Genomic DNA, 26,096 nt, shown 5'->3' on the forward strand with positions numbered 1-26,096 from the left:
ATGTGGAATATATGTACACATACAAACAGCTAGGAGCCACACTAATACCATTATGCAAATTGAAAAAGCTGCAGCTGCTTAAATAAGAGATCCTTCATACATGCCCATGGTTTTGAGTTACCTCTTGAAGTCAAATCAAGTTCTCTCATTTCCTGTGGATATAACAGCAACTTTAGAATTTCAGATAAAAAGTACACAAAAGGCCAAAAATTCTAACTCAAAGATTTAACAATCTGTAGTGTCACAGAATGCATGTTTTCCAGAAGCTTATGGACAGCATACACTCAAGAACAATTGGATTTGGATAGCATGACTGCAGGACATCTTGGAAAAAAATAACATAAAATGTAACATCAGCAGTACAAGTAATCCATTGGTACTAATATAATTGTCTCGTTGATTAAATTAGAATCATCCATATCTCTCTGGTCTTTAATAAATCTGAAGCAACTACTTGCTCATGTCCAAGAAGATGGTTCCCATTCTAGGCGGCTATTCTTCACTAGCAATTGTTTCCCACTATCAAATAAGTGGTTGCGAGGCACAAGATCAAGCTACATTGGCTCCACAAGTGCACAATCACTGAGACTTCTGGTGAAATACCTTAGAACACTGTTTCTCAACCTCAGCAATTGTTAAGATGTGTGGACTTCAACTCCCAGAATTCCTCAGCCAGCATGAGTTTGAGAAATATTGCCTTGAAAAGCTCCCTTCTTAAATGTAATGAATAAACAAACAATTATAGATGGAAACTGGTATGAACACTATTACAGTCCATGCTGGTCTTTTCCTAGTTCTTTCTTAGCAGGTGCATATTTAGCAACCCTCAATTCTTTAAAGATCCACATTTTTCTTTGAAATCCAGATGCCTGAGATATTCCCATTTCAAAATTATATATTCAGATGTTATTTCTTTCTAAAGCTGCTGCTTGGCAAATCTGGGAAAGTTTGGGTGGGGGTGCTCCAACTTTAACTTGTCTACTGTGTTTGTAAACAATTTCCCCATTTCAATATACCCTGAGAAAGGGAAATGGTAAAAATACTTTTATGAATAAGTCTGTGAAGTTTTCAAAGGATCATGTTATGAATAAACTTTCATCTTGAAAGTGCAATGTAGATTTTAGGACAGAACCATAAATGGGGTCCTAGGAGCACATAGGGGAACAAGTAACATACGGGTGATGGCATCATCATGGAAATTTCACAACTTGCATATTTGTGTCAGAGGTCAGGATGCAAGTACATAATATTTGCACATTAACATTTTCTTGCACGTTTTGTCATTTTGGTGTCACCATTTCCTTTAAGTGCTCCATAATGAAACAATAAAATTAAATCAAGAAATGTGAAAAAATATTGCGGTTATTTAGATTCGGAGTTCAAGAACCTGAATGAATATTTAAGCACTGAGTATCTTTAAATGAAAAGAATGTAACTATCCCCATCTGTTTTTAACAGCTTCTTCCAATTAATTCATCCAGATAAGGAGAGGAATGATTTCACTTTGTAACACGTTTCTTTAAAAGAATGCTGTCGTCTGCATCAGTGAAGCCAAGCATTTGTACACATACACCACCATTCATTTCTCACTCTCTGCAGCAGTTCTTTTGTATCAGTAAACACAGGAACTTTCCCTACTAAATGGATGCAGCATAGCATTCACCAGTTTTAGTCAGTAGTGTGGATGTAAACAGGGACTGCCAGCATAGCACATGGACTCTCAGAGCCAGGTTGCAATTCTGTCAGAGAAAAGTTGGGTGAGATGCCAGAATGCTGGCCAGAGTTGTCAGTGTCTGAATTTGCTGCTGATCTGCCAACCACAATGGATAGAACAGTGTCAGGTTCAGAAAATTGTTCTTTATTAGGACCACTTTTTTGAAGGCTCTCTCCACCTGTAGTGTCTTTGAGTTCTGTGAAAGCCAACTGAGCTGAAAGAGGAAGTCCCACTTTCCGCCCACGTGCCCCCCACTTCTTCTGGGATTTTCTGACTGGCAATTCTTTATCCTTTGATGAGTTCAGCCTACATTTGTGGTCCTTCATGTACTTTTGGCGAGTAAAACCTTTGCTACATGTAGGGCAACGGTACTTATAGTTGCCAGTGTGAGAACGCTGATGTTCCATCATATGAGCTCGTCGGCTGAAGGCTTTGTTGCAGTACTGGCACTTGTGGATCTTCATACCTAAAAACGAAAGAATGCAACAAACAGCTTTGATATAAAAAGTTTCTGTAGGCCTCATCTAAACCTAATTAATAATTTTGTGGGTGAAGCCAGATTTGAACCTAAAGTTTATGGCACCTAGTTTCTTAGTGACTCTGCATCAATTCTATATAATTACATTGGTGATATAAACCATATTTTATATAGGAAGCTATGCAAACTCAGGTACTTTGAATAGATATGATTTATTGAGAGTTTTGCTATCTTTGGTTTTTGTGAATAAATTCCAGCATAACAATTCAATATGAAATGGTTAATTCAGTCCCAATGATAACTAGAATTGGATTTATTTGATTCAAAGCTCAAAAAGGGAAAACATAAAATTGTTAGGACTGAATTGCACTGCTTCTAATCTTCACCAAAGTTGAGAAACAAAATATAAATGCTTTATTAATATTCAATATATTAATTATAATTATTTTCAGTTCTGATCCAAATCAAAGCAATAATTCTACATACCTGAATGGGACAAAATATGAGCTTTCAGTTTGTCTGGTCTATTGAACTCTTTACTGCAGCCTGTATGATTTCTGAATAACAAAATAAAAATAAGCTATGCAGAGAGGAACTTCTAACATTATTCATTTATTAAAATATCTGTACAATCATCCTTCTTTGAACAGATAATTCTTTTTCTCTAAAACAATGATAGTCATCTTAGCAGAAGGAAGTTTAAATTATCAAACCTTTTGCTATAGCAAGAAGTGTTGAGTTCTTGGTGTTTTCTGAGCTTGGTTATTTCCTTGCACACATTTTATTTTCATGCTATGTAACATCATCAGTACAAAAGACAATGAGATTTGCTGCCTGTTTTATACATATGTATAGACTTTGTTTAGCAACCACAATTCGGACTGGCAACTCAGTCATTAAGTGAAATGATTGCTAAGTGAAATCATGACTCTGCTTATGATCTTACTTCAGCTTTACTTTGCTTTACAGACCTCCAGATTGTAAATGTGAGGATTGGTTGTAAAGTTATTTTTTCATCGCTGTCATAACTGCGAATGGTTGTTGAACAAGGACTTCATGTAGTAACTTGCTATTTTCCCTCAAAATGATAATGTTACCTAGTCTGCACAGAAAGAGCACAAAAAACCCTACAGTTCTAACCTGAGTTACTTATATTCTCTTCTGCAAGAATGAAGACCTACACAGTGATGGAAAGAATTTTGTTCCACTTCTCTTTCACAATATTTTTGAAAATTTACCCTATGAAAAAACAACAAAAATAGCTGCATACTGGTCCTTAATTAAAGAGGTAGAAAGAATAAAAGACTATCAAAGTGAACAATCTACTTCCAAGCAAGGTTGCTACTTTATTGCACAATTTAAGAAAGTCAAAGTCACCCAATAAAGCCAGGAATAGGAAGAGGTAGAGAAGTCAGACAAAGCAGAATTTAACAGAAACAATATTTTCAATATAATGAGAGCTTTGGGATGGTAGGTATGCATGAGACTACAGACAAACCACAGGTCTAAGGTTAAGTGTGAAATGATGGGCCATCTGGGAGCACCTTACAATAGCATAGACCACCCGCATAAACCACAGTTTTTTTTCAACTTAGTCTTCCTTTAATTTCAAAACTGGTTTTCAGCTTTGTTTTAAAAAAGTAACCTTGGTACAAAACACTTAACCTTGCTTTACCCAAACTACGCACGGATATATTATGGGATACTATTTAATAAATGGAGCTGTTAGTGAGAATGTCACAACCCACAAGCTGGGAACCACTGGGAGTGCTATAAACTGAGAAAGTTTGGGAACTTCTGATTTAGCCAACCTCAATCAATAAAAATAAGGTAATTCCATCTCCTTTATATGCATTTGTTTGAAAAGCTGCTAATTATTTGCGTCATTTTATTTTCCAAAACCTAAGCAATCCAATATGAAGCTAGTGTTGCTGTGGGCCCTCTGATACTTACGAGAATGGACATTTATATTTCTTGAAAGGCTCATGGATCAGCATATGCCGTTTGAGTTTATCTTTCCTGTTGAAGGCTGAGTCACACACTGAACACTTAAAAGGCTTTTCACCTGCACAGGAAAGAGGTACGAATTCAGCAATAAAGACATACATGGGTTTGGTTAAAAAGCATTCTAATAAGTCATTTTCTATTCCTGGGTAACAGAAACATGATTAAATAGAATTGGGATTAGTTCCCCAAGACCTTTCCTGTCTCTGATGTATTGTATTGTTTCTAATAGATGCTTGTATGCTTAACATATATTCAAATGGTTCCAATCAAAGTAGTGATCCATCAGACTGAAATTAAGAATATTGTTAAGAGAACACAATTTTTCAAATAGGGAGGCAAAACTCAACAAACGTAAGGTATATCAATGACCACTGAAGATGATGACAGGAGAACCTTAAAACATGAATAGGTTCTACAGATTGGAAACCGATTTCTGCTATTTCTTACCCGAATGAATGTGTGCGTGTAATTTGAGGTAGTGTTCTCGGCGGAAGAATTTTTTGCAGATCTGGCACTTAAATTTACCTCCTCCTCCATGTGTAGGGAGATGCCTTCGCAAGTACCTCTCACAGGGAAACACCTATTTTAAAAAGGCAATGTCATTAAAACACTGCTTAAGGCCATTTAGAAGGGTAGTAATACCAGTCAGACCAGGAGGGGGCACTATTTTGTGGCTACAGTTTACTCTAATTTTTTTTTAGAAACTGACAGTAAAAAATGAATGGGGAGGTCCCCTCTCAAATAAGGGCAAGGCTGAAAATTTCAGCATTATCTTCACTTTTCAACATGGAAAGCTTTACTTTAGGGGCTTTGTCGTGGTTCCGATTAATGAGACAGTTCAAACAACATTCAGGCATTGTTTTATCTAATAATGAAACGAAGCATCGGCACTCATGGATGGATGCCAGAATCTGAATTCTCCTCCCCTTGACACACCGCCTCATACAGAATTTCCCTCCCTTATTTACACGTCATGAGTCACATTTACCAATTAATTTAACATATGAAATTTCACTTCCCTTCTGAAGCGGCTATCCCTTATCTTGTCAAAACATCCGGTTGCATTTCACCCGGGCTTTTGTGATTCAAAACCCAACAGTTAAAGCAAAAGGCTGCCTCTTATACTGTCAGCGCAAAAAACATGTCAATGTTTGCAGCATTGACAGGCTTATTTTACAGTTTTCATCTATTTCTCGGTTCAAGAAATAGACACTAATTGATAGCAGGGTACCCTCATTGCTTTTCATCAGTAATGGTTAGACGGATGCTCTGAGGGCCTCAAGGGCTCTTTTTGGTCCAGGGTCTAGATTAGCTACTCTTTCCCTAAGGAAATGGGTGTGTATAACAAATCTATACAGTAAAAGTCAAAAGTAGATGAAGCAAAGACTTTACTAACCTAAATCAAGTGAACTTTTAAAAAAAAACAACCCTTGCCTCAGGGAATGAGTCACAGGACAGTATGTAGTGCAAAGGAGAAGATAATTTTGACAACTCAGCTGCTGGCACTCCAGTAGCATCCTCTGCAGTACAGATGGTACAACTCAACGAGATGTGTGTATCCACTATACAAAAGTGTGACAACATCAAGCAATCTTGGGCAAGACTGCCTTTTCTCATTCTAAAGCCTGAGAAACAAACTATGAAAGAAACATGAAAGAATAAAGGGAAAAAATTTTGCTATTCTAGATGCTTAAATCATAGAATCACTTATTTCTCCAGAAAATCAATTTACTTGTCTACCTTCTGACAATGAGGACAGGGGAAGTTGTGTGTTGCTGTCTGTAAGTGATGCTCAAGGGCTTCTGGTGTGGAATATTTATTTACACATTTGACACACCTGAAAAAAGAAAGAAAGAAGGAAAGAAAGTTAGTATGGCTGAAGTCTGCAGGCTAGCTATAGATTCCTTACCCATATGCATTTCAAAAAACATTGTCAAAGAGGAAAACACTTAAGAGATCCTTGAAGGAAATAAAGGCTTAAAAATAAATAACTAAATAATTGCCTGAAGTCTGAGTTCAAAATTGTAAGATTTACCTGCAAAAGAGTGAAAGCTTATGGAATGGATTCTGAGGAGGAACTTATTTTTCTTATACCTCTGGTATGCCATAAATAGAAAAAATAATTTCTACATAAATATCAATGAATTATATTTTCTTAACTCTAGCAAGTTATACTCTCACAGTGGGGTTTGATTTTGTTACTTTTTTAAAGAAAGGAAAGTACCAAATCATTCAACAGCAAATGCACAACACTGACTGCTCTCCCAACTGCAGTTTAAATGATTGCACAATATTAATAATATCAAGTTTGAATTACATCATTTTTCATTCTTTTCATTCATTTTTTCTCCCAAACAGATTAAAAATATTACTATTTGCAGTGCTACCGTACTTGTAAACTGCCATGTCCTTCTTGGGGCTGTGTTGAGGGAGCAAGCTGTGGGAATATTGATGGACACCCAATTCATACAGAGAAGGATAGTCCTTGCTGCAGAGGTGGCAACGATAGCTCAGTTCTTCCTGGTGGTTCTTGATATGCTCTAAGAAAGAGTCCAGCTTTTGAAATGTCTGGGCACAACTTTTCACCACGCATTTGTACACCTGCACATTAATGGTAAGAAAAGAGAATTTGAATCGGCATTATCCTGTGCCACCAAAAGCAAACAAGATGCACTGTACTCTTAGCATTCAATGTATAAATGTGAATGAACCTTTATTGTCAAAGTACAACCATGTATACATTGAGATTGGCTGAGGCAATGTAATTAAAGGTTCCTGTGAGATTGATGTACCCACTCACAGTGAAATCTATGTACTATGTCTCTAGACAGCCTCTCCAAGAAGTTAGCAGTGAACCATTCAATTCTTCCTTATGGAGAAAAATACAAAGCTATTTCCCTGCGGAGGTTACACATTATGTCACTGCATGAGATTTGCCTCCAGATTTGCCTCTAAATCAGACACGTCAAACTCATGACATCGCGTGATGTCGCACAACGTATCGGGACAGTTTTGCCATTGCCGGCAATGGGGTGAGCGCGGCTTCTGGATGACACGTCCAGCTCGTGGGCCGGCAGTTTCACACCCCTGCTCTAGATTGCCTCCTTCCAATAAGGAACCAAGGAAGGTCCCTGATATGGGCTGATATCGTCTAGCTTAGAATAGTTTCTACACAAGCAATGGCTCTCTTGAATTTTGAGCAGAATTTTTGTTCTCTATCTCCTTAGAAATTCCAACAATGAAAACTAGAATGTCCTGCAAGCAAAACACAGATCCTGAGCAATGACTTACTGAATATACTCAGAATAATAATTCATGCACACAAAAATGGAATTGTATGATTCTTACACGGTGGAAAAATATGAAGGTAGTATAACTTAAAAATGTATTTCAACTATCAGAGATCTGCGAATTACATTCCGTGGAATTTTTTAAAAAAAATTTTAATCCCATTTTTTTAATCCCATTTATATCCCGCCCTGTCAACAAAAGTGCGTATAGTCAAGGCTATGGTCTTCCCAGTTGCAATGTATGGCAGTGAAAGCTGGACCATAAGAAAGGCTGAATGCCAAAGAATTGAAGCCTTTGAACTATGGTGCTGGAGAAGACTCCTGCGAGTCCCTTGGACTGCAAGGCGATCAAACTGGTCAGTCCTAGAGGAGATCAACCCTGACTGCTCTTTAGAAGGCCAGATCCTGAAGCTAAAACTCAAATATTTTGGCCACCTAATGAGAAGGAAAGACTCACTGGAGAAGAGCCTAATGCTGGGAAAGATTGAGGGCAATAGAAGAAGGGGACGACAGATGGCAGGTGGCTGGATGGAGTCACTGAAGCAGTAGGCGTGAGCTTAAATGGACTCCAGAAGATGGTAGAGGACAGGAAGGCCTGGAGGAACATTGTCCATAGGGTCGCGATGGGTCGGACACGACTTCGCAACTAACAACAACATATCCCGCCCTTCTCCGAAGACTCAGGGCGGCTTACAATCTAAAGCACAAATCAATGTGCTTAGCAATTGCTTGTGTTTATATCTAGAATATATTGTGTTATCTATTCAACACATATTTCTAGCGCTAAGTTAAAATATACATAGGAGGAAAGTCCTATGCTGGATCAATGTGTCACGAATACAGTTTGCATATATATAAATCACAATTTCCATACCTAGCACCAAAGAGCCTTTGTCAATCAGTGAGTAGCCAATTAAATTAAATGGAACATTACCTTCTCATAGAGCATTTTAAATTTTAAACTGTATAGGCGAAAGAAAAAATAGCTGGCAAAATAGCCAACATTCTGCATGTGAGTTTTGTAACCTATACAGACGGTGCAAATTTGGAAGTATGCATGCATTGGTTTGCAGCCCATGGAAAAGTGATAAAAAGCTAGGTATGACAGAATGAGGCTATCTCAGGATAAACTATCTACCTGTTCATGTTTATGCTGAGTCATGTGTGACTTCAGCTGGAAATATGTATTAAATTTGTTGGGACAGAACTGGCACTGATAAGAACTGTCTATCAAGACCACTTGCTTGGCTTCCAACTTTGCAGCGTCATGTTCTTCCCCAGGAGGCAGGGCTTGAGGCTGTGGAGGACTGCTTCTTGGAGCCTGGTTTAAGCCTGAAGGAAAAGATACAGAACACAGAAATACTAGTCTCAGTGTCAAGCATTTTAAGAGAAATAAGCATTTCAAAAAGATTACAAGCAAGATCAGCAAAACAGAATGGACACAAATCATTTTTCCAAGGTGAAAAACTGTGTAAATTAGATTTCCGCCTTGGTGTGTCTTTGTATTTCATTCTTTATTATAACTGAGGATAAAACCTATGCTCAATTTCACTTTACAGTGAGAGGAACTCCTGTCACCAGTGTTACATATTACCTCCAGCATTGGAGGAATATGCTTGACAATGCCAGCTGCTAAAGAACACTAGATGAGGACTTCACTGTACTTGTGAACTCTTTTCAGCTGCCCCACTGATATCTGTTTCATCGCTGTGGGAATAAATTGTGGACCAGATGATATGTTTTTAAAGTACTCCTCTCATATTCTCAAGCAATGAACAACTTAGCCCTTGGCAAAGTAGTACACTTGTTATGTGGGCACAGGAGATTAAAGTAGAACAAATATTCTCTACCACATACGTTCATTTGGCACTGTCGGGCTTGTTCTGTCACGTAAGTTCCAGCTTTTGCTTTGGTGAGCCCAATTATAACTTAAAACATTTTGGCCCTTACCAATCTCAATCAGAACAGAGCTGGAAGAGACCTTGGAGGTCTTCTAGTCCAGCCCCCTGCTCAAGCAGGAGTTCCTGTATCATTTCAGACAAGTGGCTGTCCAGTCTCTTCTTAAAAACCTCGAGTGATGAAGCACCCACAACATCTGAAGGCAAGCTGTTCCACTGGTTAATTGTCCTCACTGTTAGGAAGTTTCTCCTTAATTCCAGGTTGCTTTTTTCCTTGATTAGTTTCCATCCATTGTTTCTTGTCTTGCCTTCTGGTGCTTTGGAAAATAAATGGATCCCCTCCACCTTGTGGCAGCCTCTCAGGTACTGGAATACTGCTATCATCTCACCTCTAGTCCTCCTTTTCTCTAGACTGGCCATTCCCAAATCCTACAACTGTTCTTTATATGTTTTAGTCTCCAGGCCTTTAATCATCTTAGTTGCTCCTCTTTGCAGTTTTTCCCCCAAAGTCTCAACATCTTTTTTGTAATGTGGTGACCAAAACTGGATGCAGTATTCCAGATGTGGGCTTACTAAAGCTTTATAAAGTGGTAGTAATACTTCACGTGATTTTGATTCTATGCCTCTGTATATACAACCAAGGATTGTATTAGCTTTTTTGGCTGCTGCCACACACTGCTGGCTCACGTTTAAGTTATCGTCCACTAGGACTCCAAGGTCCCTCTAACAGTTACTGTTTATGAGCCAGGTTTTGCCTAATCTGTACTTGTACCTTTGGTTTTTCCTGGCCAGGTATAAAACCTTGCTTTTCTCCACATTAAATATCATTTTGTTGGATAGGGCCCACTGTTCAAGTCTGTCAAGACCTTTTTGGATTCTGAGCCTGTCTTCTGGGGTGCTGGCTATTCTTCTTCTCGTTGCCTATCAACCAGTTGGTATGTACAACTCAGGAAACAATCTTAACCCAAGCAGTTACATTTACATAATATGCAAAAGGATTGATGTGCATAGATCATTGTAATTTCTTATGATCATCCAGAGTCAGTAACAGAGATGTTTAGGAAGTTAGTGATACCACATCCAAGCACTAGATCAGGGGTGACAAACTGCCGGCCCATGGGCCAAACACGTCACCAGGAAACTGCGCCCACCCCATTGCCGGCAAAGAGAAAAAAGCTCCAAAAAGCTCCAATGTCTGCACTAGATGCACAGCTTCTATTTCAGGAATATATCTAATGTGGGCTTTCCAATTTGTTGCTCTCCAGATTCCAATTCTCATAATTACTAACCAACATCATCTTCAGTTGGAGAAGGCCTGTCTATTCTTGCCCTGTACACCGCCCTGAGTCCTCCGGGAGAAGGGCGGTATAGAAATATTAATAAATTAAATTAAATTAAATTAAATTAAATTAATGCAAAGCAATTATATCCAAAGGGTCATTCGGATATTCTCTTCTTGAGGATAGATGACAGATTTTTAATATACATCTAATTTTAAGTTTATACTATAGAAGGGAAAAATCAGTATTACAGGTTCCAGAAGTGAAGAAACTTTGCAAAAGGATTAAGAATCACAAGAGTATGAAACAATATTAAATGAAGGGCTATGACTGAGCAAGATCATCAACTGTATATCTGATTTATAGATTCACATGCTAGTACATACTTAAACCACCAGTACACCAGTTATTTTTCTAACCCTAAATCTATAAAACAGAATAATAGAATAATAGAAGCACTATTATTTGTTTGGTGAAGCAGGTCCATATGATTGGCCATTCAAGCAGTTAGTAATGCACCTGCATTTTCCTCATCCTCCTGCTGGTTGGGGTTGAGTTGCATGACTTGCACAGTGACAGAGCTCCGAGAGATGGTACACCCAATTCCTGGTGGCCACACCTTATGTGTCTGCATGTGCTTCTTCACATTGGATTTTTGCGCAAAAGCTCGACCACACACAATGCACTGGAATGGCTTCTCCCCGGTATGACTGAAGGAAAAATAGACACTACATCAGAGAACAGGAATCACAACATCTCAACAGAGGAGAAAACATATTACTAGTGCACTCGACTACAATCTTCACTGTTGTAGCTTCGGTCTGTTTTAGGACGTTTCCTCTCTCAGCATTCAGGGAGGAGACACAATCTTCTAAGTGAGCAAGTTAATCCATAATTTATGTATTTCATTTACTTTAACTCCCTCTATCCTTTAATACTGAACTTTTAATACCGAACAATTTTCCAGCTGGCTTATAACTACAATTAAGTTGCATTCCAAACTGCACATAGATAGGAATCTGCATGATTGGAAAGCTCCTTCACAAGCAACTTTTCTTACACATAAGAACCCTACCCCTTCAGGGAGAATAGATAAAAGACGTCATTTTGAGATGTATTTTTCCATGTGACAAGAATCTGCCTGGGGAAACATGAACTCATACTAACTCTCATCTGCAGCCTAAAATGGTACAACTCTGTCTCTCTCCTATTATAGTTCAGAGTTATGGGTCAAGCAGGCCATAATAGTTTATCCAATAATAATAAAACAAATCCTGCCTTAATAATGTGCAAAATTTTGTTATTCCTTGAGCCTCCGGAAGACCTGGTGATTCAGCAATCAGGACCAAGATTAAGTTTCACACATACACCATACAGAGACCAGTGTTCAACATTTGGGGGATCACACTGACCAAGCAGAGAGATGGCTTTATTTTCCATAGCTCTTGCCAGCAAGTAAGAATGGCTCCAATTGTTGCTCAGAATATCCAATCAAGTCCTTGGCCTGTCCAAATAGACACTGCTTCTGTCCGATTTTGGAAGCTCAACACTACCTCCTGATATGTTGCTGCAGATCAAAATTCTTGGTGAAGGCTTTATCACAGTATGTACATTTCAGTTTTGGTGACTTGGGCTTTCCTGAAATGCAAACAGCAAAAAACAAGCATGAATTTATATCAAAAAGACCATCCTGTTATGGATTCTTGCTTGTCCATTCTACCCATCAAACTAAAATTAAGTTTGAGGAAGGGAAGTGCAGCAGGGATTTTGAGTACATTGCCTTATAGGAAGAATAGAATTATTATTATTATTATTATTATTATTATTATTATTATTATTATTATTATTATTATTATTATTATTATTATTTAAACTTATATACCGCCCTTCTCCCGTAGGACCCAGGGCGGTTCACAAGGCGATTAAAACAATATAACAATACAAAAGTTAATAACAAATTAAAATAAATTAAATTATCCTTAATTAAAATCTAAAACCCTTAACTCTTATTAAAAACCCAACTGTAATAGGTTAAAAATTAAAAGTTCTCAGTCCTGGCCAGAAAGCTCAAAGAGCCAGGTCTTCAGGTCCCGGCGGAACGAACGAAAATCTGGGGCAGTCCTGAGCTCTACGGGTAACTGGTTCCAAAGGGCAGGCGCGCCCACAGAGAAGGCCCTACCCCTGGGTGTCGCTCTCCGGCAATCCTTTGCCGGCGGCACCCTGAGAAGGCCCTCCCTGTGGGAGCGCACAGGACGAAGGGAACTTGATGCCGGCAGCAGGTGTTCCCTCAGATATCCCGGACCCAAGCCATTTAGGGCTTTATAGGTCATCACCAGCACCTTGAGTCTCACCCGGAGGGCAACCGGAAGCCAATGCAGCTCGCGGAGCAGAGGTGTTACATGGGAGTATCAGGGAGCCCCCATCACAACTCGCGCGGCCGCATTCTGCACCAGTTGAAGCCTCCGAGTGGTCCTCAAGGGCAGCCCCATGTAGAGAGTGTTACAGTAGTCTAACCGGGAGATCACGAGCGCATGAGTGACTGTGCGCAAGGCATCCCGGTCCATATAGGGCCGCAACTGGCGCACCAGGCGAACCTGGGCAAAAGCCCCCCTGGTCACGGCTCCTATATGATCTTCAAAACTGAGCCGCGAATCCAGGAGGACACCCAAGTTGCAAGCCCTATCGACAGGGGGTAACACCTCACCCCCCATCATTAAAGGTGGAATAGGATGATTCACTCGAGATGCCTGTACGCACAGCCACTCAGTCTTGGCGGGATTGAGTCGGAGCCTGTTTCTCCCCATCCAAACCCGAACCGCCTCCAGGCAACGGGACATCACGTCGAGGACATCACTGAGCTGGTTTCGGGTGGAAAGAAAAAGTTGGGTATCATCGGCGTACTGATGATACCCCACCCCAAAACCACGAATGATCTCACCCAGCAGCTTCATATAGATATTGAACAGGAGGGGAGAGAGGACCGACCCCTGAGGAACTCCACAAACGAGAGACCTTGGTGCGGACCTCTGCCCTCCCGTCAACACCGACTGCGAATGGCCCAAGAGGTAGGAGAACCACCGTAGAACAGTGCCCCCCACTCCCAACCCCCTGAGACGTCGCAGTAGGATACCATGGTCGATGAATGAAAATAGTGGAAAAATCAAACAAAATAACCTTATGTGGGAGGAATATAAAACTATTCTTTGCATTTTCTGTTATCATGGGACTTCCTGTTTTACATCTTGTATTTATACCACATGAATTCAGATCGCATTCATCTTGGCAAGGAAAAGAGCTGCAGCATTGGTTTCTCCTACCTATACTGTTTTTTTTTTCATATTTTCTGATGTCATGGGAAGGAATGGCACTGCAACATTTCCTACAACATCAGAACAATAGCTTGGCTTTCATGGGTTACAATGTTGTAGTCATCCATATTAGTGGATTACAATGAATGCACGGAAAAGGTTAATACTGAACCAATATTCCAATAATGTGCAGTACAAAATGACACTGAAAAACATAAATTTCATGAGGCTTAAATGTGATTTCCTAGGTACAGGAACACAGATTTCTATTTTATAAATTTATAGCGACCTCTATTCAACTTGATTTGTTAATTTGTTAATCAAAAACAAAAACAAAAACCCTGTCCTAAAAACAAAATGAGTCCATTCAAGCATATTAGTTAGTTAGTTCCTTCTTTATAATGAGAACACAATAGCTACATAATGTTTGTGAACTTTATGAAATATGAAATGAACCAAAGTTTCAGATTCCTATACCATCCAAAATATTTTACAAATTTTATTACATCTTCCAAATAAAGACAATTTGTACATCGATTAGAAGCTAATGATGTGAATCTTTTATTTCACATGTTTCAGCATTGAATAGAAAATAATACATTAACAATTTTATATGATAAAATAATGAGTTCTCAGGATTCTAATAACCAGTGTTTGGGTTATATGCCCTTCCAGAAGTTTATGGATTAAATGTTTATCATCCTCAATTATTAGTTGCCATGTTAGCTTTGGGGTTCGAGAATCACAGTCCAGGACTATATAGAGGATCATAGATTTCCCTTTACAATATGTCACCCAAGTCTTCCAGTGTCATGGACACATTCTGTCTTACTTAAATGTAATTAAGACTACAGCAAGAATGAGTACCAAGAAGACTTACCTTCAAGCAAGTTATTGTCTGGTTTGGAACGACGGTTCTTGGAAGCAGAATCAAAATTGGTCAGATTTCCTCCGCATGTATTATTCAAGGAAGCACCAGCATTAGCACTTTTAGACTTAAAGCTTTGTTTGCTTGGATTATACACTGGAGGGGAAGGATACACTGGGTTTTCCACACATTGGCTGGGCACCTGAAACAGAAATCAATGATAACATATCTGACAGAAAAATATAAATACAGGTAGTCCTCAACTTACAACAGTTCATTTAAACAGACCATTCAAAGTTACAACGGCACTGGAAAAAGTGACTTATGACCATTTTTCATACTTACAACCTTTCTAGCATCTCCATGATCATGTGATCAAAATTCAGATGCTTGGCAACTGTTTCATACTTATCACTGTTGCTGTGTCCCATGGTCATGTGATCACCTTTTGCGACCTTCTGACAAAGCACAATCAATGGGGAAGCCAGATTCACTTAACAACTGTGTGACTAACTTAACAACTGAAGTGATTCACTTAACAACTGTGACAAGAAAGGTCATACAATGGGCCAAAACTCACTTAACAAGTGTCTCACTTAACAACAGAAATTTGGGGCTCAATTGTGGTTGTAGGTCAAGGACTGCCTGTAATTCAAAGCTCCATCATTTCTGACTCAGTATTCTGACAACCATGTCTTTCCAACCATCACACAGAAGAGAAATAGGCTATCTTGACTTCCATTGTCAGCTCAAAGTTTGGAAGTAGGAAGCTCCTGACCTTCGCTCTTTCCGCTGTGATCTGAAAACTTACCTATTTGAACAAGCCGGCCTGGTCTAATGGGTTTGGGGTATTTTAATTTGTAATTTGTAATTATTTATTGTAATGGGTTAGTTCTATTTAATCTTATTTTTAACTTTTGTATATTGTATTTTTATTGCCCTGTACACCGCCCTGAGTCCTTCGGGAGAAGGGCGGTATAGAAATTAAATAATTAATTAAATAAAATAAAATAAAATAAATAAATAAACAAACAAACAAACAAATAAATAATAAAGCAAAGTTCTGTTGCTTACAGGTGAAAACAACAAACTCCTGCACTGCTTATACATTTGTATCGTCTTTTAGTATGGCCATGTAGAGAAACTGGTGCTAATCCTGTTTTTAACTAACTATAATTTGCTGTTTTGGATAAACATTGACAAACCTTAAATATAGTTAGCCTGAAATATAGTTACAATAGTTAACATAAGTCAGTACCAGTTGCTTATTAAATTTAACTGCAGTTTCAGATAACCTAAACCAATCTTGCCAAATGTGGAGAGCTTTCTCTGTGGTTAAAACATCACTTTCATTTCTTCTATATTATTTTTTTCTAATTATGCACAATCCAAATTTTTAATCTATAATCTAATTGTAATCTATAATCTAATAGTTATGACCATTTAAATACAATTTCTGAATAAGAGCCTTCTGAAATTTCTTATTCAGTCTCAATGGTGAGTCTGTACAGTAAATCTGTAAGCTCTATGTCTTGAAAGTCAGATTCTTTAATACCTGACTTAGCTTTGGCATTTCAGTACACATTTGTGTTAAGTATTATCTTACTTTTGTATTCAACAATAATTCAAACGTCCATGAACAAATTTCTATGACACCTGTAGGTAAATATATGATATTCCTCCTTCTGGTCATGTGTGGCCCAGCAGACTATATTTAAGTAATACTTCTCTCTCAGTTTAGACAAACTGTATAGAACATAAATAAATTTCCTTCTTTCGGAGACTGGGAACTATTTCACAACCATTTTCCTTAGGAACAAAATTATCATCTATTATAATATAACCTTGTGCATTTAGCTATGCCACTTTCTGAAAACCAACAAAACTGGTATTTTGAGGCTGAGTAAAATCAGAGTCGGTGTCATTTTACCAAGGCCCATGAGACCATGTAACTGTCACAAGGGAGAATATAATCACTAAGAGAGGCAGCCATTTTTACCTCCAAAGGTGGATACGGCTGCATCCCCAGATTCTGTATTTCTACCGTCCCATTCCCAGACATGGAGGTAGATGTATTGTAGACTTCTGCCACTCCACTGCTACCTGCATTGGCTGGGCCTGGCACTCCAAGGGTTCGAGGTTGTGGAGGGGGTGGCTGAGGGGGTGGAGGGGGAGGGGGAGGCTGAGAGAGGTATCCTGCTCCAGGATGCATATTCAAGCTGCTCTAAAAACAAAAATCAGAAATTAGTTTTCCTTCCTTCCTCTCTTTGGTCCATGAATATGAACAATATTTTCAAGAAGATTTTAAGCTTCCTTCTATAAGCAATATCAATACCCATGTATTTCTGCATACTAGCAAAATAAATCCGTCATGATAAAGTTCATGTATATGCAAAACATAGTTTACATTTATTTAATAATGTAGGGATCTCTTCCAAGGAACAGCTGTACCTGTTTACATTTTCAACATAACAATATTATTACATGAAAGAAACTGAACCACAAAGATAAAAAATGCCTCAAGTCAAGGTCAACCCCTGCTCTCTCAATAGATATAGATGAGAGAGAGAGAGAGAGAGAGAGAGAGAGAGAGAGAGAGAGAGAGAGAGAGAGAGAGAGAGAGAGAGAGAGAGAGACTGTATAGATATAGATTTCTTAGCAACATTAACACAATCCTATGAATGAATGAATGGTGAATGGATGGATGGTTTAAAATATGTCCAATTTATTTTATGTCTGTGCCTGCCCTGTGCTTCTAATTATATTTTGCCCTTCAGATTGCTGTCCAGTCCTACTACACAATATTACGCATATGGTATGTTGTCATCAGACATCAAATATTCATTTCCAATATACTTATTAATTTTTGTTTTTATAGCATATTCCATTTGTCAGAGCTTGTGTATGCCTTAAATGGCACAGAAAAAAAAATTACCTGCACAGTGGGTTGCACTGTGGACATTGGCTGGTCCAGGGTTGTGAAAGCAGACATGGCTGACATCAAAACCTCATCGCTCACTAAGATATTCCCTTGGACTAGTGTTTGGATCAAAGGAGAGGGTGGAACAGTAATATATGTAGAGATCTGTTGAGCAAAATGGATAAAATAAAATCTTACATTGGATATTAGGCAAGAAATGTTTCAGAAAATTCTTGGGGATGACATAAAAACAAAGTAAAACAACTCATTCATTGTAACTACTCCCTGTAAGAAATTATGTAGTAAAAGTCAAAATTCTGTGAATCAACCTCTTCAGAATTAATTATGTAGCATGGCAAAAAGGGTAAAACATTGTTCAGCTAGCAATTAAGTCATTAAACAGGATAAAATCTGGTTTTTATTTCAGATATGCTATCGCAGCCTTCCCAAACTTAAAACTCTAAGCCCACCCATTATAGATGTTACACCAGCTTGAACTTGGCTATCTCCACTGCCAATCCCCATACTGAGTCCACTGCCTCTATTTTACATCACTACAGTCCCAACTCCTGGGCTGTGGCCCACTACCAGGACACAGCCTGTTCGGAACAGGGCTGCACAAGCAGTGGGCAAGCATGCATGTACATGCATGCCTGCCACTCACACAGAACCATCCCCTCTTCTCCCCCCCACCCCACCCCGCCAGTCTGCCAAGCCAGAAAGGTTGGGGACCATTGCTCTTAAGGTAATCGATGACAACCAATAACAGGTTTTACACATGCTGAGATTGACTTTGGAATATAAGAGGAAACACTTGCATATTTAGTACACAGGTATGCTTAGGTATAACTGGTGACCAAGCCACAAAAAGCTCCAGCATTCAACATCTCTACCTGACGATTGGTGGTCTGAGCCTGCTGCACTGAGGTAATGGACGGGGTATACACACTGTTAGTAGCTAGGGAGACTGTAGCCAGTGAGGGGGCATGGCCTTGACACTGTTCCCGCTTATGAGTCATGAATGCTGGCAATGAGTTGAATTGCTTCTTACATTTCCCACAGAGAAATACATCTTCGTCATCTGAAATCAGGGAAAGAAAAAGATATTTAACCTCAAAGACTTCCTCCCAAGAAGATACCAAGTTTCAGCAGAACAAAGTGATAAGAAATTATTAACTAAAAATTGTCCCGCTGGAGTTAGGAGAATGCTTAGCTTTCCCACAGCACATCCCATCTGATGTCCCCAATGTGTGACTATTCATTTAGCAACTATTTAAAGTTATGACGGTGCTGGAAAAAAAGTGGCTTACAACCCATTCCTTGCACTTACAACCACTGCAGTGTCCCCACAGTCTCATGGTTGCAATTTGGACGCTTGACAACAAACATGTCTTAGTGACATTGCAGCATCTGGGGAAGTCAGCAGGGAAAGTTGGCAATCATGTGCTGTCTCACTTAAGTATCATAGCATGAAAAGGCTGTTTCAGAAAAGACTTCAACTCCCCAAAATGGTCAAATTTGCAGACTGGACATGCTTTTAGATTCATCTTTATCACTACAGGCTCAGGAACACATAATGCCTTTCATTGACCAAATACAGCCTCATACCAATAAACCATGCTTGGTTAATCTCTCATCTAGATTGCCATAATCCATTATATATTGGACTTTCTCTGAAAACCATCCAGAAACTTCACTTATCATCAAATTTGGCAGTAAGAGTACTGAATGGAATTGGATGTTATAACCATATTAAGCCAGTTTTATGCCATCTTTACTTGGTCTCATTTTTTTCTGATTGCAGTTGAACGAGATAAATATTAACCTCTAAGGTCCTGCATGGTATATGAACAGAACTCCAACTGGTAAGATTTAAGCCATACAGGGTGCCTGAGTGTGGCAGGTAATTTCTCAGATGTGGGCCTTCTCAATGATTATCCTCCAACTCTGAAATGCTCTAGAGCAGGGGTGTCAAACTGCCAGCCTACGGACCGGGCGTGTGACCCGGAAACCACACCCACCCCATTGCCGGCAATGGCAAAACGGTCCCGATACGTTGCGTGACATCACGTGATGTCACAAGTTTGACATGTCTGCTCTAGAGCCTATTTTATTGTCAACACTGTGCAATAACCTTTTTAATTGTCACAGGTCTTCATGATAGCATATTATAATACTATGAACTACTCAGAGCCTTTCTGGAATTGAGCATATAAATTGCAGAAATAAATTTGAATTGGATGTGCTACACAGACGTTATTTAATAGTGTATTTTTAAATTATGTTTTTATATAATGTCTTTGTCTGTTTGTTTTTAAAATATCAACTCAATTACTAACTGTCCTGGGAAAACACTATCCTGAATCAGCAAGCATATGTGTCTGTTTAAAAACTAAAGGTATAGCGAGAACAAAACCAAATAATATCTTATGCTAAATGAATTTATGTTAATGGCAGCAAGGTGATAATACATAGCAAATTAACTTCCCTACTACAATTTTTTGCACAGCTAGTGAACATAAAATAATTTCATTAAGATTGTTTCAGGATCATGTAACTCTTTGAATACTTGGGATAAAGAAGAAAGTAGTAATGCATGCATACACTCACAGACACACTGGAACCAATTACTGTGTTACTGCACATCACAAGGAGAAGCAACAAAGAAGTCCCAATGCAAGACTCACCCATGGACTGGATGGATGAAGATGTGTTGACTGTCTGTGATGATGGATCTGTAACACCTCCTTGGCCATCTAACAAGGACTGAACAGCTAGCACTGTCTGATTATCCATTCCTGGAAGGAATAGAAATGGCAATCAGAAGATCTGTATTCCTTCCAGGGACAAAAATATGAAAAATTGACTGTGATGGCACGTTAACTTCCATGTTATTTCCAGTTTTCTTACAATGTAGGGATCTTTATTAACTCAAGTACTGTACTTAATCAAATCAGATCACAAACATATTTGTTATGTTTACAATTGCCTGGTCACATAAACACACACATTCCATTACTTGACAAAATTGCCACCTCTTTACATTTGGTTAGGAAGGCTCTTCTTTTTCTTCCTGGTTCCAAGGCTTTCAGGAACCTGGCCTTACAACTCAGTTCTCTTTTCTTTTACCTTTGTGAAAGTTTGATGGCTTTTAAAGGGTTGCCACTGTGACATAGTTTGAAACTGCAAATTAGCCAATATCTTAATAAGATCACGCTTCAAGATAATATAGGAGACTGTAGTAATAATCCCAAATTCCACTCCTTCCCTCCTCCTCCTCCATCCATAATCTGTAGTAATTATCTATACACAAAGCAAAATAAAGTATCTCTCTTGACATGTAAGCTCTTTCTCATCACCTCCAATAAAAGTATGTTATAATATAAATATTATGTATGTATTTTAAATACACTAAATGCTTTTCCAGAATGAAACTGTATTTGGGTTAACTATATTTGGAAAGGAGCTGTAAACTCACACATACGTTATATGTGATGTATGTGCAAGTGTAACAAAATTTGTCATAATACTTTACAAATCACTTGAAGTACATGTGATTTAATAAGTTTTCCTAAATCCTCCTAAACAAAAGGTGAAGACTCCAGAAAAAAGGAACCTTAGTTACTTTCTATTCTACCAGATAGATTTGGCAAACATCATACATATGTGCGATATCTTAGTGCCAAGTAGAAAAGTTCTGTCATTTTTCTACCAACTGGCCGTCGATTTGATCAAAAGGAAATTACCATTGATTTTTAAAAGATGGTAGAAGCTGCTAGCTCAAAGAACAAAATAAACTCATAGGGAGAAAATCAAAATGAGCCCTTGTATCTTGAGAATTAGACAGAAAAACTGTCTCAAAAACGTCTTTTTTAAAAAAGGATAATTTTAAGAACATCATAAGATAGATTTTATTTATTTATTTTTTTATTTATTTATATTGGGACTTATATGCCGCCCTATCTCCCAGAGGACTCAGGGCGGCTAACAACAATAAAAAACCAGCAGTACAAAAGTTAAGAGAAAATTAAATAACAGCCCCAAATGTTAATTACACAGTTAAAATTAAAACTTTTAAAAACCCATCATCAATCCAGGTCAGCCTGATGGAAAAAGAACGTCTTGAGGTCGCGGCGAAAGGACTGGAGGTCCGGGGCCATCCGAAGCTCAAGGGGGAGTTGATTCCAAAGGGCTGGCGCTCCCACAGAGAAGGCCCTCCCCCTGGGGGTCGCTCTGTGTGAGCGCACTGGGCGATGGGAAGTCGTCCCCGGCAGCAGACGGTCCTGCAGATATCCCGGGCCTAAGCCATGTAGGGCTTTAAAGGTAAGTACCAGCACCTTAAATCTCGCCCGGAAGACAACTGGTAGCCAATGCAGCTCATGCAGGAGGGGTGTAATATGGGAGTATCGGGATGCTCCCATCACTACCCGTGCGGCCGCATTCTGCACCAGCTGGAGCCTCCAGGTGGTCTTCAAGGGCAGCCCCATGTAGAGAGCATTGCAGTAATCTATCCGAGAGGTAACAAGTGCATGAGTGACCGTACGTAGGGCATCTCGGTCCAGATAGGGGCGCAACTGGCGCACCAGGCGAACCTGGGCAAATGCCCTCCTGGCCACGACTCCAATATGATCTTCAAAACTGAGTCGTGAATCCAGGAGGATGCCTAAATTGCACGCCCTATCAACGGGAGGCAACACCTCTCCCCCCATAACCAAAGATGGAACCTCTTGGACAAGACGAGATGCCGGTACGTAAAGCCACTCAGTCTTGGCCGGGTTGAGCTGGAGCCTGTTCTTCCCCATCCAAATCTGTACCGCTTCCAGGCAACGGGACATCACATCGAGGGCATCACTGGCTTGGTTCGGGGTGGAGATAAAGAGCTGGGTATCATCGGCATATTGATGATACCTCACCCCGAAACCACGGATGATCTCACCCAGCAGCTTCATATAGATGTTGAACAGGAGAGGCGAGAGTACCAACCCCTGAGGCACCCCACAACTAAGGGGCCTAGGGGCTGACCTCTGCCCTCCTGTCAACACCGTCTGCGAACAGCCCGAGAGGAAGGAGGAGAACCACCGTAAAACGGTGCCTCCCACTCCCAACCCCGCCAGATTTTGAAATAGCTTGAGGGTATCTTGTGTCCAATATTATTACTAGCTATGCTAGTAATGCACTTAGTAAAGAGGCAAGATTTCCAATAAAGTGAAGCAGCATTTTCAGTTCTTAAATTGTCAATGTTGAGGTAACATGTGTTTTTTCAAGCTGAGACAGGCCTCATATCAAACTGTTCCAAAACAAGAATGTTTTGCACAGATCTAATTGTTTTTTGGACAGTGATTTATTCTTTGGTATTAATTTAATCAATGGTTTGTGTCAGATTTCACTATACTGAACATGGAACCACCAACTTTCAACCTAAAAGTGACAAGGAGTTTTTATAGACCAGAGTATGGGATCTAGTAATTGTTTCTTTTTAAACAGTACTGAAAGGATATTCATTTTAGCACACTTTTCTGAAAGACTTGTGATATGACAGCCCACTAAAACTGTTTCACTGCTGTAATATCACATGCCACATCAACTACAAAAACAAATGCCAATGGTTGAATTTTCTTGTCAGACTAGGCTAAATATTTATCTGGCTTATGTTTCAATGGCCTGGGCAATAGGGCCTAGTAAATAAACAATAATTAAAAGAAATTACTGTTCAACACAACATACAAAGCCTTGGGTTTCTTCCAGACAAACATGATACAATTGCTGTTTTAGAGCACTTTCAGAAGACATAATACATTTCATAAATTATGATCTGTAGCACAAACCTCAGTGGCTGCATTCACACAATAATGGAACAGAACCTAAACAAGCCATGTTAATCGGTCCTGAGATGTGTAAATCATGAAACAACCAATAGATGTTCTTTTAAATTATATAACATTGTGAAAAAGGATCCAGTTGGCCAAAATAGACAGGGAGCTGTATTAAACAGATTGCTGATCAGGGATTCTTCTTAAACGTTGTTTTTAAAGAAGCATACCGTATCTTTAAGCTTGATACAGTTAGGGGGAGGGAATGTAATTTGCAAGCAGGAAACATTTTCAATTTTGAACTGCCACTGCAGGTATTAACTGCATTTGCATTTGTAAAAAAATAGCCTTAGCGGCAGCGGTTTTCACAAATGTACGTGCCCAGACTTTAATGGCACACCAACAACTACGATGCAATTCTTCCAGGGAACGGTGGCGATGTTATACAAGCTGCATTATTCAAGAATCTAGCAAAGGCACCTTTAGAGGTAAAAGGGACTCTTACAGAGAGGAAATTAAAGCAACAAATGCCCTTTGAGGGGAACTTGCAAAAGGGGAGGTAGCAATGACAGAGCCACCGTCCCTTCTTCCTTTGGGAACAATTTCCAGGAGGACCCGAGCCGCCTGCTTGCTTTCCGTCCCTTGCCAGGATTTGGCTCCTCCGGGATTTATCAGGCGAAACAAACCCGCGCACGCAGATCGCCGGACTGCGCGGTTATTCTCCAAGACAGACACTGAACAGTGGCTGTTCCAGGAACCCTCCCTCAGCGCCAGAGATGGCTTAGGGCGGCACCGCCGCCTTCTCAGCCCCCGTCCCATCACAACGGCGGGAGGGAGGCGCCCAGCGTGGAATAGCCGCGCTTTTTTTTTTTTTAAAATGGACTTTCCCCGACGCGAGGCTTCAACCCGCCCGGCTCCCCGAGATATACCTTCCAGCGCCTCGAATATCGCCTGCGCCATCTTGAAGCTGAGGCAGCCACAACAGAACAACCTAAACGGGCATTATGGGAAGACGAGGGAGGGTCGTTCCTCCGCTAGGGGGAGCGCGAGGCAACGAGGTGGGGAGGGGAGGCTGGCTCAGGGAATAGCCTTGCTGTGGGGGAAGCCGATGCCTAGCTGGGAAGGGGCGGAGCCTCCTGGCCGTAGTGTTGGCAAGAGGGGTTACTGCTGCGGTGTCCCAAGCTGAGTCGGCTTGTTCAGGGAGGGGAGGAACTGAAATTATATTTTAATTTATATAGAAGAAATATCAGAGTTTCTTCAGGAACCCGTGAGATTTGCCAAGAGCAAAAAAGAGAACAAAGGAAAAACTGCATTTTGAAAGCTGAGCTTAAAGACAATCTTGTTCTTTGTCCGGGTTGGCTAGAGGAAAAGTTGCGTTTGAATAGGATTTCCCAAGGCTGGACCATCTGTCCAGATTTTGAGGACTTCCATGCCTCTTCATCCATTCCTCCTTTTTGCATCATTTTGCGTGATTCATACATTTGGAGAACCTGAAAGTTTCTGATGTTTTGTACTTTTTTTACCTTTACCTTCTATATTAGTCCTAATAAAGGTATTATTCAACTGTGGATTTGGATGTGCATTCAGTAGGACCTATGTGCAGCCTAAAGGTTATTGCAGAAGAACATAATATTGGGTGTTTATGTATTTTATTTAATATTCAGACTCAGCCACCAAAGGCAGGTGTTGCCGCTTTCTGCCAAACATTTAGCCACAACCAAAACTCGCTTTCATTATTGGAGTAATTTTCAGATGTTCCAGATGTTCCCAAAATTTCAGATATGCTTACCACACCTAAATGATGCTCACCGGCCTAGCTTTCAGCCATGGAGTTCATGATATTTCAAAACCACTGTAAGACAATATTTATGTTCCACTTGCCTCAACAATGGCATCTGTGGGAAGGGAGCCAGCCCTGAAAAGAAATCCAAGTGTTAAGGAGCAATGGGGAAACTTATCTTTGTGAATAACACTGATGAGAATCAGAAAGCAGTTTAAATTCCTCCCAGAAAATGGTAATACACCTTATTGAAGCAAAGACTACATTCTGACATTGCAGTTGGCATGACTTACTAATAACACATTGACCCAGCAGGAACTATTAAATGTTTTTGTGATCTATCAGAAGAGAGGAGAGGACAACACAACGATGCCTCTTGACTTAAATCCCTAAAGTAATTCAGCCTTATGATCAAGAGATCCTAGGAAATTCAGTAAATCAGTGTAGGGTCTGCGTTTTTGTCCAATATGTACTCCATTTTTCCCTCCAGCCTTTCTCTATAATGCCTTTTGACTAATCATGCTAAAAAACCTTTTCATCAGATTGATTAATTTATCAACTAATGGAGGTTAATCCACTGGGAGTCACTCCTAACTTGGCAAGAATTTAAGGGCTCACTCTATCCTCTGTCAAAACACATTTTGCTTGGAAATCTTTCTCAAGCCAACATCAAAGGATTCCACTTGTTCACCACAAATACCTGATTGGCAGGAAAAGCAGTTTAACTAGTATCCTATTTTCAT

At 39.6% G+C, this 26,096-nt stretch overlaps 1 protein-coding gene and 1 long non-coding RNA gene across 3 annotated transcripts; one reads left to right on the plus strand and one right to left on the minus strand.

Annotated features, from left to right (window-relative positions):
• Positions 1 to 239: 239 nt before the first annotated feature.
• ZNF341 (zinc finger protein 341) lies at positions 240 to 24,533 on the minus strand (the record flags this gene model as incomplete). Of its 2 annotated transcripts, none has more annotated exons than XM_083358240.1 (15): positions 240 to 2,180; positions 2,679 to 2,749; positions 4,146 to 4,257; positions 4,647 to 4,779; positions 5,940 to 6,036; positions 6,592 to 6,800; positions 8,628 to 8,821; positions 11,187 to 11,377; positions 12,221 to 12,305; positions 14,856 to 15,045; positions 16,843 to 17,067; positions 17,779 to 17,928; positions 18,657 to 18,844; positions 20,451 to 20,561; positions 24,503 to 24,533. In XM_083358240.1, 15 exons carry the CDS (start codon positions 24,531 to 24,533, stop codon positions 1,669 to 1,671), a joined length of 2,499 nt encoding a protein of 832 aa, XP_083214366.1. In that variant the 3' UTR covers positions 240 to 1,668. The 2 variants fall into 2 exon arrangements, with proteins under 2 accessions (XP_083214366.1, XP_083214367.1); XM_083358241.1 differs by lacking the exon at positions 24,503 to 24,533 and adding an exon at positions 24,260 to 24,269 and having other exon boundaries at positions 241 to 2,180.
• LOC310637738 lies at positions 6,661 to 9,496 on the plus strand. The gene is made up of 3 exons (XR_014491960.1): positions 6,661 to 6,813; positions 7,427 to 7,566; positions 9,049 to 9,496. It is a non-coding gene; the product is annotated as an uncharacterized lncRNA (long non-coding RNA).
• Positions 24,534 to 26,096: the final 1,563 nt, after the last annotated feature.

This window comes from Vipera ursinii (assembly GCF_947247035.1).
Source record: "Vipera ursinii genome assembly, chromosome: 3".
NCBI lineage: Eukaryota > Metazoa > Chordata > Lepidosauria > Squamata > Viperidae > Vipera > Vipera ursinii.